The following is a 15,195-nucleotide window of genomic DNA, read 5'->3' on the forward strand; positions in this document are numbered from 1 at the left end:
CGGATAAAATCTGACCTTCATTGTTTTATATTTATGCTTCGTTATGCTACAATTACTTTTTAAACATTAAATAGAATTTATTACTAAAAAGTTTACATATATTTATTGTAATTAAAGAGGAAACTCCACTGGTACATGAATATGCATACTGTTGCCGTTTATATTGGATATTTAGATATATGAGTGTACGTAATTTGGGAGCAAGTCCTTAAAACTAGTTCGTTAAAATAAATTGTGTTTAAAATTATCACATCCGGTTGCCCGGTAAAAATAACAACTCGCGAAAACTTACATTTCCTGAACAACTTATCATACTTGTACATACTTACTAATAAGTAGTTAAATAAAAGACGTATTACGCTAATGGACGAAAAGCCTTTTGCCTTTTAAAAAATATCGTTGCTTATTATAAATTTCCATGTTAATGTTTTTTTTGTCACGTGATTCGATTGTAACGGTCCTTATTCCTGTAACTGAAATGTAGTGATCTTAAATTGTGGTTTATCGATCCTGTGTTCCAGATTCAGTTCGAAGTCAACGTCCTGAAGCCAATATAATTTATATCAACGTAATACTTACATCGTCTGATAAAAGTACAAAATAAGTCTGCAAAAATATCCTAATTTAAATGATGTCGTAGAAGTACTTCATTTTGTTTTTATATTTTACACTTATGGAATATTTGCTTTATTTTTTTTTTTAAATTTAATTATGTACATTAGGGATGTATATTATATTATGTATGATTAGGGAATTGCCTTCACCAATGGTTAGTGGCCACTATCACTCATGGATGTAGACACTGTCAAAAATATAAGCCATCCCTTACTTTGTCAATGCTTGACGCAAACTTGGGAACTATTAAAATGAAGATGTTATTTCCTTTGTGGATGAAATAACATTGGTTCACTCATCCTTTAAACTGAAACTATATGACATAAAAAAAACATTCAAGAAAAGAGCGGACTCATTCCTCAAAGGCCGGCAATGTATCTGCAAACCCTCAGGTGTTGCAGATGTCCATGCGCGGTGGTAGTCACTTTCCATCAGGCGAGCCTCCTGCTCGTTTGCCTTCGCCCTCTAACATAAAAGAAGAAAAAAAAAAACTGAAAACCTACAAACTATTTTTGTTTGCGGTAACTCATACAGGCTTGAACAATGCCCATTATAGATTTGATCATATATATAAATAATACGGTATAAAACGAAAATGATGAAACACTGATCGGATTACGCAATAGGCAATAAAATATATATTTTTTAAGACTCTTCAAATGCGACATCTCCGTATAGTTCCGTGATGTATAATATGATATATAAGAACGTGAAGCTAGGTTGTAAAATCCAGTACCTAGGTCTCAGCGACGTCTCGCCTGTAAACGCTGACGTCAGATATCGATCCGTCTGCCTCAGCCCTCTGGGTGGGGGTGGTCTGGCTGATGCAACTTCCTACGTTTTTTGTCAAGTATAATAATAATTGTATTGCAATACATCCTTGTAATTATGAAATGTGATAACAAACATCCATTAATTGATGCCCAAAAAATAATGATATTCATCCATCACAGTATTGTAGTAGATATTTGTGTTTATAAATAAAAAATAATCAGATGTAGAAGTTTGCCCATGAGCTCGAAATCTTAATGTATTGCGAAACTTCAAGATAATTAAAATAATAATTCACGCCAATTATTTTTTATTTTACATTTGTATTAAACAGCTTCATAAATAACAAGTTCACGATTTTAATTCATATTTCAATACCTACCTGATTTTTCTATTACGTTTTAACTTGAATAGTGGTTGGAGTGTACACCCTCAAACTCAACCCACACCACTTTAAATGAAACTGCGTTCTACTTTTCCATTTCAAAGAATATATAAATATAGTTTATACAAAACATTATTTTTGCAAACAGTTTTTGCATGGTAAGATTTTATTCTTTAAAAAAAACTGACTAGACTGTTAAATATTCGAGGCTATTTCTTGTGCTTAGTCTTTTTTGTTACAGCTCGTGTTCGTTGTTCCTATTGAAAAATATAATATTTAAAATTAAACACATCGATACATTGATATTTAGAATTGAATTGCTATTGTAATTTTTTATGAATTTTGACCCAGATTACAACATGGCAGATTGCGTCGCCTATATCGACTAAAAAATAATAATCATATCAGCACATTCTAATTTTAATAACGATAACAACTGAAATCCTAATGTAATTTGTCTATAAAAATCTAGGAACTCTTTCAGCGGGCGGTCACTTCGTGAGACCGAATAAAGGGGGATGGTTTCATGGGCGGGCGGCTGGAGAGGGGCACTCTGCATGGAAGGGGGCACCAGCGTCAACGACCGCCACTCGGTTGTCTGCGAGCGCGAGAGGAAACCGTTTGCTGCATCGTGCAACTTAAACCAGTTAAAGTCGCCAGTTTAATGTTATTTAGCTTCTTAGCACGCGCGTGATTAATCGAATGTTCGCTCCTACGTCGCGCTGAATAGCCGTGTGCCTCTTTGGACGTTTCGAATTCTTGAGATGATGCGATCGCTCCGGTTTTACGTGATTTATTGACTTACACGTGCTTACGTTTGCGGACGTATCGTTGACGGACGAACCCTAGTGTGCAGGTTTCAGTGACACCGCGTGACAGTGTGAGCTGCATCGATCGAAAATAGCTGCGTTTTTATTTATGAGCGATGCTGCGCTAACGATTGTGTTCGCTCGCGTTAGGAAAAAGTATATTATGTATATATAAGAGAGTTTATTTTAATTTGTTTGACTTTTTGGTTATGATGGTTCGGCTCGGCTTAGCGATGGTTGTCGGTGTCGCGCCGGCTCTGGTGTCATGGTGGCGAGGCCAAGGCCCCTGGCTGCCTCCTCCGTTGACTGATCAGAGTCCATGTTCAGAGAAATCGTTGAAGTGGCCGGCACGACGATCGCCCTCGTTGTCAGATTGTTTGGAGAGTGCCAGTGACGAGGACTCCGCCCGCTCAATTGTCTGCCACGTGAGACCTAAATTAGTAAGTAAAGAATAATCACCTTATTTATCTTGCCTAAAAATAGCTTCAACTACGAAAAATGTTTATATAAAAATCGAGTAATGTCCTATATAGTTACAAAACATATTTATATTACTTTAATCCATAATAATTTTATGACTTATGCTGTAAGCGTACATGCAAGTCTCATACGTATAAAAGGATTTACGAGAATTGTTACCAAATCTGTGTTTTAGGGTTCGGTAGCGTTGGTTATAAACTTATGATTCGATTGTTATTTCGATTGCTTGTAATATTTTATCAACTTTAATAGAAATATAAATTATTATTATTATTAAGGGATATAAATACTAAAAAAATAATTTCCTCTTATACAGTAGTTTATTATTTTCGATTGTTATAAATTAAATAAATAGATTTAATATACAGCATAAAATTAAATAATGAATGCCAGATCGAATTGATTCAGAGCCATCATCAGGTTCTTGACCGGTTTTTTTTGCGCCGTGCTCCGTCTTCTGCGAAAAAGAAAGCGGAATTTACATAACAAATCGGAGATTGCATTTTGGCGACATCATTGTGATTTGTGATGAGTTTATACAAGACCTTAGCTTAGATCATGTTATCATCATATAGTGTTGTATAATATATAAGTAAATATAGTATTTTTATAAACAGTGTTGATAATTTGACGCCGACGCCGGCACATACAGCTTATATATTGTACGATATGGATTCTTCTGTGCAAAAGCTCTTAAAAATTTAACGATACTAAACATGACAATAGTATATATTTCTTGTGCGCAGGGCTTAAGAGACAGCAAGTTTCTTCGTCAGCTTAGTGATTTTAAAGAAGGATAGGCATTCTCATCTCGTTTTATTCCCTCCGCCAACACAAGAACATTCTCAAGTCTGATTAAACTAATCATTCGTCGGACATATTATCGTTTTCAACAAGCGATGACGACATATCTTTACTCTGCGGAAAATACTTATTGGTCTTTGTGCGCTTACGCCGTACGTGACCAGAAGCATATAAGCAAACCCAAATATGTCCGCGTTGTAAAATTGCAAATTAGCAAATAATAGTTTTGTTGCGTTTGAATTTATATTTATGCACTTTTTGATTAATATAATATATCTTAAATGTAATAAGTCCCGAACTTTCTTCTTAACGAGCGAGGAAATTTAAATGCTAAACATATGTATGTTTATTAAAAACGTACGCGTTTTGTTTTTTTAAAACAAGCGTTTATTTACAAAACCTTGTGTCTATTCTGTTTTCCGTTGAGATCCTTCGTCTGGAGCCATTACTGCATGGAGGAACAGAACTGAACTAACATGTTAAATTTCAATTCCGTATGATAGGAGGAGGTAGTTTGAAATTAGCTTGCTAGCTTTGAACTATAGAAATTAGTAAACAAATATTGCAAGTTAAATACAAGCTTGTAAAAATCATTCAAGTCTGAAAGTTGATGACAAACATTTATAGCTAGTTAATTATACAATAAGAGAAAAGTAAGTAACAGTGAGTTGACCAGACACTCGTATTTCTAATTCATTACTGCGCACCGAGTTAATTACAAATTGCAAAACGGTGGCTCATCGCATATTATTTTTAGAATATCTAACGATTAGTCTTAAACCCGACAAAATTTTATGATTACAAAATTTTAAATCATATAATAATTTGTGCATTTATAATTGTTTAGGGAAGACAAATTAATTTTATCATTCTTATTATCCTAACCGTAAATGTTTTATATGTAAAGTTATTTAAAATATATCTATTATAAATTATTTGTGTTTATTCGGTGGTGAGGCTTTGTGCAAGGTTATCACTTATTCTACCACTAAACCGCACCATTTAATATTGCTGACCCGGTTTAAAAGGTGAGCCAGTGTAATTAAAATTACGGACTCCGTTACTTCTTAGTGCCAAAGGATTGTGGCGCATTGGCGATGCAAGAGATGGCTAGTATTTCTTGCAGAGCCAATGTCTATGAGCGGTGGTAACTACTTAACATCAGATGATCCCATTACAAGTCCGTCTACATATTATAAAAAAATCAATACATATAATCGGATGATTACTATAACCCTAATCGTATATGCACCCGCAACTGCAAAGACGAGCGTTCATTCAATTCAGTAAGTAATAGTCGAGATAAGCTCGATTTATGAACTCAAACGAACGAACGCATAAAGTAAAAATATAAACGCATTAGAATTCATATTGCTATATCAGACAGTACAAAAATAAACTCAAACGATGACTCGTTATAGTTTATTTTATACTCCCATAGATGTGTCGTAGGAATTTAAATCGTCAAGTTCGAGAAGATTAGTGTTATTTGAATATAAATGATCCAAATAACGTTAATCTCATGTCAGATATCGTGATTCGAGTGATGGAAACGTTTCGTAGAATAGTAAGGCACTTGTAAAATGTAACATAATTCAATAAACGAGTATATAACATATTATACGGTAATAAAAAAAGAGAGCGCTCGTAATTATGACTGTGAGGTACGTACTGCAACGAGTGTTGTATAATAATTAATGAATTATAATTAATATGCACGTTATAAATACACTTTATTTAACTTTATTATTTTTTGTAAAAATGTAAATACAAAAATTATACTTACGTTTGTGTGCCGTTCTTATCTTTACTTAATATTATAAGTGTGAAAATGACTTTGTTTTTTTAGACTTTCACGTCTTAACTACTCAACCGATTTTGAAGTTTTGCATACAAGTTGTCAGGGGTACAACAGAGAAGGTCACAGGGTACAGTAAAACCTCCCAGCGCCTCACGCGCGGACGAAATCTAGTAGTTATATAAATAACGGAAAGGTACACTAATAGCAATAATAACACGTCTGTGAAGATAGCTAGTTTGAAAAGAAAAAATAGCTTTTTTTTATAGAATAGGAAGGCGGACGAGCATATGGGCCACCTGATGGTAAGTGGTCACCAAACGCCCTTAGACATTGGCATTGTAAGAAATGTTAACCATCGCTTACGTCACCAATGCGCCACCAACCTTCTGAACTAAGATGTTATGTCTCTTGTGCCTGTAATTACACTGGCTCACTCACCCTTTAAACCGGAACACAACAATACCAAGTACTGCTGTTTTGAGGTAGATTAAGCTGATTTGCTACTATTTATTTAATTGGTTGTAATTTGTATTTACTGCTATGAATTAATTAGTTTTTTATATTTTTACAAGCCGCTCTAAGAGCTTTTATTTAGTTTCGCAAAATAGTATTTGTAAATCAAAATTTGCAATTGAATTTTAAACCGGTTCGTTTCTATCAATTGAGCTGAAATTTTGCACAATGGTGTGCCAGTGACAATGCAATCTTCAATACAAAAGTTTATTCGAGCGATTGTAGGTCGTTTTCAATATAACTTAATATTTATTTATATATAAATATATATAAAACCAATTGATCGTCATAAATTATTATAATAGAGTCGTATTAGAGAACATTAAAAAGTCGTATCATATATATAGAGCACGTAACTGTTATCAATGTCTCGTACATTAAATTAAATTACATAACAAATCTAAGTACATAAGGTTAAATTTGGGCAATCGAATCTGAATATTTGTTTATTTACATATCAAATTATTATATTACTTTGTAAAGAAAATAAAACAGATAGATAGTACATTAGTCAATGTACAAAATAAAAGTCAATAATACGCACCGAGCTGTCATGTTTGGTTAAACGGGCCAATCAAAAATTATAATAATAATTTAATATATTTTTTCTATTTGTAGAACTCTATCAATCTTATTGACACGAAATCTAGATCAAACACCGATCATTCACCTTTGCTATTACGAAAGCGTATCTCACGTGCGTGTGCATCGCTTTGATGCCCGCAGATGTGCGGCAAATGTCACGGTATTTACGTACGCGTCGCGTGCGCTGCTACCTGCTACCTGGTACTGGTGGACCGACTTTGATTAGACTCGATTACTATCTCGATTAAGTAGCATTAGGACAAATAGGTAAGTATAAAGTATCTCATTATCTATAATTATAAAAATAGTACTATCCTGTAGTTAATTTCCTAGTGAAACATTCATAATTATATTGTTAAATAGTTGTCTTAGCATGGTGTATTATTAACATTAACGAAAGCAATTATTCGACTGATTGAAACTTTTTTTATTCTGGCCCCGATTATTTGATGAATAATTACCTAATTGATTACAAACATCACTCAAGCCATCACATCTCCGTCCACCGATCCCGTTCGACCGTCGTACAGTTAACTGTCCGCGATCGCCATTTACTCCGTGGGCTCGTTAATTTTTTCCGCGCGTTTAGTTGCGTTCGCGCTGTTTTCATGTGACAGCTTATCTCGTTGGCCAGTGCTGTGCGGCCTGTGATTTAGATCGGTGCGTTCCGTAAATGCTCTGAAGCGGCCTGTTATACGTTTTTGGAAGTTTTCGTATGTAATCGTTTTTTTACAATTTCTCGGTTCAAAAGTGAACGTTATTTGCGAAAATTTTCGATCATTGCGATGTGATTTTGGAATGCACGAACCGTCCCTTTTGTTGTAGATCAAGTGAAGTGTATGAAACGATACGAAATATACAATAAAGTTTTCCTTTTTATTAGCTTAATTAATTGTTTTTGAAAAGCAATCTCGTTTTTTTTATTAGATATTTTAAATCGTTTAATTTTTATTTTTTTTACTAATATAAATCAAATAGTACAATACATACATAATTATTTACATGAAACGAAATGTAACAATGATAATTTTTATTTGATACTCAAACCTTTTCCTTATTCAAATACTTCGAAATGTGTCATGCAAGCAACTATCCGTTTTACCTCAGCCAATTATAGTGAAGTACGACAGTCAGCTGTTCGGGTACAATACCAATGTATTGTGCTGGTTACGGTACACGTGACGTCCTTGTTCCACAGTCCGCACCGAGATTGTTAGATATTTGATACTGTCGGTGAAAAGAAACCAGTGAAAATAATTGCAACCCGCTCCCTATATTCAAATAACGATTATACGGACATTATCATTATTGTATCATCGAAAGACGTTCACTGCTGGACAGAGGACTTCCTCAAGGATAGTTAACCGCATCCCTCCATCCTCACAAGAACGTCGGGCCATGTTTTAGGAAACTTGCCACCGAAATAAACCGACGATGAACCTTACGGATAGAAGTGTCAATTTGACGTTTACGATTTTTTATTATCCGTTCTTCGCGTCTGTTGATCCGTAAGTAACCAGTCAATGGCAGCTTCTGATTTACAAGTTGTAGACAATTCTACTGTCCGTAAGCAAAATTGATAGTTTGTTGAATTTAGTAACCCGGCGTTAATCGCACTTACTCAAAACGTGTAACACTTAAAATATTTAAGAAAATATCGTTCACTTCATACCTCCCATATCAACTTCCTGTTTATTATCCTCGTTACGATTGAAGGTCGGATTTTTAATTAAATAATATTTTTATCTGGTTGAAATGACTTTGTTAACAATTTTCTCGTTCGAAGTCAGACGGTTTTGAGTGTAAAGAATAAAATAAAATAAATTACCATTTTCCTCTACCTACTTCGATTAGATATTCTTTTATTTGTTTCGTTAGGTAATGGGCATTATCCAGTTCGTCGAGGTTATTTTATTATTCATTTTCAATAGCTCTTGTCAAGCGGAACGTAGCCAAATTGGTAAGCAAATGAAATAACTGGTTTTCATCACAAAACAGATCACAGTTTCTTATTTGTAAATTTCAGTAATGCTATAGTTTCAAGTTAAATGAACACTTACAATCTCTAAATATTCCACTGTTGACCTATAATCTCCTCGAGGAGAAAATAAAGGAGCTTATTCAATCTCGCTGCTCCAACGGATACACGTACATCTTCAAAATGTTTTACTTCACCGCTCAATACGAGATTAATTAGAAATATATATTGAGCACATGAATGTTCAGTGGTGCTTGCCCGGGCTTGAAGCCCTAGTCTTCGGTTAAGATTAACGTTGTCCAACAGCTCGACCATCTCGGCTATGGCGTTCCTTAATTAGTTTTCTAAAATTAATCGAATATTTTTTGTATCGGGTTCATAATTTTTTCAAAGTACTTGTAATTGTAGTAATTGTGCTTCATGTTCTTGTTACTTATTTATATATTGTTTTTGTTTTGTATTATAATGAGTATATACATATATTGTTATCAGCTATTATTTTGCAATACACTTGTTTCCTTTTGATAAGTTAAGCGTCGACTCGTTCGTTGTGTAATTAAAACGATACATTGAAATATGAGAAATTATATTTAAATTTCTTCATAACGTATTTTTATATTTGATGTTTCTTATATTTAACTTATATGAATATTAGTTTATTTAAACGAGCTGCCAAATAAAATCTGGTTCGTTAGAAAATATTAAATGATTCATTCATTATATCGGAATGATTAAGACATTACAATGTAAACACTTCCTCTATTCTGACGAAAACGATTGTGAAACGTTTATGCCGTTATTTCGTAACGATGGATTACAAATCTCAGCATTTTTCATTTGAAATCATTGTATTACCGACTGTACCTATCTACCACAGTAACAAAGTTCGGTTTTTAGTGTGCTCGGCTTGCTTAGGATTACATAGTCTCAAGTTTGATTTGAACTGAACGAGCTTAATGCTTAATTGGAGAAGTAATTGAAAATGTAAGTAATACCTTAAAACTCGCATTGCTAATATCGTTTAAAAACTCAAATAAAGCTCTGGGTGCCATTTGGTCTTCTAATATGATGATCAGACTTCGCAGAACGAATAGCTACAACTTTCTTACTTCCTTCAATGACATGTCTTGTATAATTTGAAATGTTTCTGGGAAATAAACATTTATATGTATGATCTCTAAATCGGATTCCGATAAAATTAGTTTTTAGAAGTTCAAGATGGGCGAGGCGAAAGACATACGTATAAAACATGCAGAAACAAAATCTAGACTAAAAAAATCGGCTAGGTACTTCAAGTGGGTAGCTATATACGTTTAACATTTTATTGTTTGTTATAAAACTTCCTCACTGATTATTACCTTACTGATTGATCTATCAACGTCGAGGTCGAAACGCTTGGACTTGGGAACTTTAAATTCGTAAATTACAAGTGCACGAATCTAAGTTGAGTTCCTATCCGCGCTGTCTGACACGACCTCGATCGGATTATGTGCTTAATTATAAGGCAATTAATTGTCTTATTTGAGTTTTTTATATTCTCTATGAATATAGTACGTTTCACTTCTTTACAAACTATCCCTGCTTCTAGTTACTTTTTTAAAATAAAATAGGTAGACGAGCAAATGAGCCACCTGATAGTAAATGGTCACCACCGCCCATTCATTGGCGCTGTACGTAAATATTAACATCTTACATCCGTAACAGCCTGTGAATGTCCCACTGCTGGGCTAAAGGCCTCCTCTCCTCTTTTTGAGGAGAAGGTTTGGAGCTTATTCCACCACGCTGCTCCAATGCGGGTTGGTAGAATTCACATGTGGCAGAATTTCAGTGAAATTAGACACATGCAGGTTTCCTCACGATGTTTTCCTTCACCGTAAAGCACGAGATGAATTATAATCACAAATTAAGCACATGAAAATTCAGTGGTGCTTGCCCGGGTTTGAACCCACGATCATCGGTTAAGATTCACGCGTTCTTACCACAGGGCCAACTCGGCTTTTTTTTCACATCGCCAATGCGTAATTTTGGAAACTAATAGGTTATGTCCCTTGTGCCTGCAGTTACACTGGCTCACCCTTCAATCCGAAACACAACATTACTAAGTATTGCTGTTTACCGTTTGAATATATAATGATGAGCGAGTGGTACTTTCTCAGACAGGCTTGCTCATAACCCTACCATCAAGTGATACAAAGTAACCAATTTATGACAATTAAAGTTACTTGTAGATGTTTCCATGAAAAGTCCAAAGGAAGAAGGGGATTTTCGTTTTCATTATGGATAATAAATCTACAAACGCTTTATATTCTCAAACCATATTTCATACATAGATGGTCTTATTGTATCTGTGATAAATAGCTTGTTAATGTAATAGTATTTAACGCGTTACTTGTATTGCATATAATATGTATAGGGTATTTCCTCGAGCATAAAGGTCTAAGCACACTATAACAATGGACTATTAATCACCGCACGCCAAAGCCGAGGGCGGGAAATGCTTGTGTCGTCTGCGAGCGGAATGATTCACCTGGTAAAGCCTTTAAATCAGCCGCTGGTCATAGGACATAAGCGTAGCGATATATGAAAACGAAGATCCGTTTACTCACATATTATTTTATAAACATTTTCGAACATATATAACTTTCAAAGACTTTTCGTTACCTAATTTTCCGATTAGGGTGGAATAAAAGAATGTTTTTATAAATTTCAATATTGTACTTTAAAATAATATCAATATTTGTTACTCATTTGTAAATGATCTATATAAATATCCGATATTAATAAATAAATAAATTTTATACTTTTCAACAAGTGAAGTATAAGCCTTATATGAAATACGTACTATCTACTGTAGTCAAAAAACTGCCGTTTACTCGCTTCCGCTTCCGTTCAGTATCAGGATTAAGTTGCACAAACGTAACGGTGCGATTACGAAAGCGATAGCGCAAAGATGGTCGCGGTAACACACGGGTTGCTTACAAATGACACTGACAGTCTGTCACCGGCGCGGCCCCAAGCGCACGTGTCTCTCCCTCCCAGCAATCATACGTGTTGCTAGCGATAATATACTTAAAAGTATTTTATTAAAATATTTTTATCATACATAGACGTGTAAATAAACGGACCGGTGCTTATAAAATATATGTGATTGTGACGTGACGTGAAAATAGTTTGTGTTGTTATCAACAACAAAAATGTTATTGTTTTTTGAAACAAAGAATGTGTAGACCAAGGAGTGATTCTCGAATAAGCGGATAATATTGATAAGATAAAATAATATTTTATCAGCTTCGTAGTTACGAAGTGCAGCGCATGAGTGCGGTGCAAAAATTGCGTCCTTCCTTTCTATTTAAGTGCCTCAAACGACATTTAAACGTACGCAGTAGTTTGTGAATATTCCCACTTGATAGATTAGTTGGAGAGCTTAAACTGACATGTGTATTAAAGAAATTACCTCAATGACATAGTCGTACCAATGATACTGATCATGGGTGAGCGGTCTGACCTAGCAACTTCAGAGAACAGCGACGAGGAGAGCGGTGAGGCCTTCACTGATGGTGATTTTGAAGATTCGGATGATGAGACGGTCATCGAACGTAGTGCGACCAGTAAAACGTCAAATATCCCTCTCAATGAAACTGTGAATTCTGATATTAAAATTGACAGTATGATTGATGAAATAGATGACAGTTTAGAGGAACACATCAACGGTCACAAGGAGAAGCTTAACAGTTCTGACGGTGATGATGATAAAGATATAAAAATAAGCAATCATAGCAACGGTGATAATTCATTAGAAGATTTGCAAGTAGATTCGCAGAGCGATAGCAATGGGTCTATCGTTGGAATACTCGGAGATCAACAATGTCACGTATGTAATGAGATTGAATTATACTTGTTTTCTGCTTAAGGTGTTATAACCTTAGAATAACTATGACCTATTATAAATGTTGTCTTATCCATTTGTACACTTAATACACGAATATCAAAAGAAGCGTCAAAGCGTTTCCTTTATTTTTTTTTCTCATTTTTATCACCAATAAGAATATGTCTTGAGTCATATACATGGAATTTATTAGGACTTCTTCTTCGCGGTTACATTAATGTCATATCGTGGATAGCGAATAAATAAGGCAAGGTTTTTATTATCTTATCTAAAAATTTCTATGCCAACTTGGACACATAATATGGGAGGCCAGTCTAATACTATTATCTTAACGTGAAGTGTTTGCCTTATTCATAAGCAGGTGTCTAATTTTGTGTCTCTGTTTACGTAAGGCCTTAAGAATTTGCCTTTTGTCAGGTGCCTCTAGCTTCTCTTAAGGTTATAGGTACTTCGTGTCTGTGTAATTTGAATGTCACGTTTCATGGCATATTTAATAAAACATAAGATTTCGACGTTTATATATCGTTACGTTGGAATATGTTGGCGTATTCGTATAATACTGAAACGAGTCGCTGTTTTTTTTTTTAAATAAACTTAGTCGTGAACCTCATCTTAGTTATGTAAAGTAAATATAGATTATAACAAACAAACAGTTAAACATAGTATTGTCTGATGCCAGTACATTTGTAGCGACAGCTGGTTACACTTGTGTTGAATGTGAATCGTGACCTTCAATATTCGTCATGTCAACTCCGGAGCTCATTATTCGGATCACGGCTCGATTGATTCTGCTCTATGTAAGTAATTTACGATTTTTGCATTCAATTTCGACCGTTATGTTATTTAATATTGGAATAATATATTCTTAAGTGGCAATCGGTTTATTATATACGTTATCTTGGATGAATCAGATCTATACTTGCATATATTGCAATTTATTAATCAAAATAAAGTTACAAGTGGGTTTCAAAAGTATTTGTTCCGCTGAATTTGTATGATATAAATAAATAAGATTTTTTTTTTAATATTTAACTTCAAACTAACATGATATTATAATTTCTATAAGGTTAATAAGCGAATGAATTTGTTGTATCTTAAGGAACAGTCTCGTCGCAAATTAATTATTGGCAGTTAGAATCGAATTTACAATACTTGATATATCGTGTGAGTTTGAGTATTGGACATTTTTATTATCTTCATTATGAATTTCATATCTTTCATCGCTCTTTGGGGTGCAAATATATCCGAAGGTAGCAAATATTTCATCATGTTCGTGATTCATCAACTTAACACACGTGTCAAATACTTTCTTCTTTTGTAAATAGTTCATTTAGTTTTATTTATTACTAACGATGTCATAACACGAACGAAGATATTTTTTTATTAAAGTGTCATTTCTAACTGGTAGGTTTATCTCGTAACTTGGGAAACGTGTAATTCGTGGAAATAGCTTGTAGCGTAACATGGATGTTGCAAGTAATAGTTACACGGTATTTCTGTTGCGCGAACTTGTTAACGTTTTTGTATACGTTTCGATACGAAACGTAAATGTGATACTTTAAAGAGAAACGGCTCTAAGCTATTATTAAGAATACGTAGATTGATTGACGGTGGGGTCTAGGCAATTCAATATTGGCATCATCTATTGCTTATTGAATTATATAAGTTTCATTTTCATATTCCTGTTATATATACTACAAAAATGTACGTACGTTATCAAAATTCACATAATCGTTCATCAAAATATTTTTGTTCATCTAGAACCGATAGTTATTCTGTGTTGTCTACTCAGATACCAAAATAAACCGTAAGAGCCTGTGAATGTCCCACTGCAGGTTAAAGGCCTCCTCCCCCTTTTTTTTAGAGGTTTGGAGCTTATTCCTCCACATATGCAGGTTTCCTCAAGATGTTTTCCATCACCGAAAAGCACGAGATGAATTATAATACCAAACTAAACAATTACATACTATTTTTAACTAGATTAACTTTTTAACCTAAGATTTGTAAAACTTATTAATGTTACTAAGAACTTCACAGCATCTGATTTTATTATTATATCATGTAACATGGATGCTACTAACTTAATTTTTATGTTTTAATTGACATTAAACGTTTTATAAATATGTATCTATTTACTCGGAAACGTTTATATATGTAAGCGATGCGACAAAACTATTTTTTTTCCTTTTTAATGGGGAACCGAGTGTGTGGGATTTGACGGTATAATTAAAAACGCTAAGTCTAGAGACCTCGTAAATCGAATACCAGACTTTGGTTATTGATTAATGAATAAACATTGTATCACTTGAAATAGTACATTTTAATAAACATAAATTAAATAATACTCATTTATTACATAATATTTATTAACATAAATGTGGTAACTAACCGCAGCCCGAGAAGAATTATTGAAATGGAATATGAAAATTTTATATAAAGTATTTATAAATATTGTACGAAGGTTTAGTCTATTAATAGCTATTGGCAGCTTCTATAAATAGTTCAAATTACGTTTTCGTACTGAAAATGTTTCGTTATATTTGTGCTACAGGTAATTTTGTGGATTAA

The 15,195-nt window shown here is 33.9% G+C and overlaps 1 protein-coding gene across 12 annotated transcripts in view; it reads left to right on the forward strand.

Annotated features, from left to right (window-relative positions):
- The window catches only part of LOC126770013 (leucine-rich repeat flightless-interacting protein 2), a 36,494-nt gene that overhangs the window by 6,617 nt on the left and 14,682 nt on the right, over positions 1-15,195 (forward strand). The window contains exons 1-2 of one of the 12 annotated variants that reach the window (XM_050489119.1): positions 7,432-7,476; positions 11,849-12,612. The exons of 4 other annotated variants lie outside the window; for them this stretch is intronic. In XM_050489119.1, coding sequence (XP_050345076.1) covers positions 12,217-12,612 — 396 coding nt within the window. In that variant the 5' untranslated portion in view covers positions 7,432-7,476; positions 11,849-12,216. Of the gene's footprint in view, positions 1-2,280; positions 3,021-7,431; positions 7,477-11,647; positions 12,613-13,107; positions 13,425-15,195 lie in introns of those variants that run through there. 7 more of the 12 variants (XM_050489123.1, XM_050489124.1, XM_050489122.1 and 4 more) reach the window with 7 other exon arrangements.

This window comes from Nymphalis io, chromosome 8 (genome assembly GCF_905147045.1).
Source record: "Nymphalis io chromosome 8, ilAglIoxx1.1, whole genome shotgun sequence".
Lineage (NCBI taxonomy): Eukaryota > Metazoa > Arthropoda > Insecta > Lepidoptera > Nymphalidae > Nymphalis > Nymphalis io.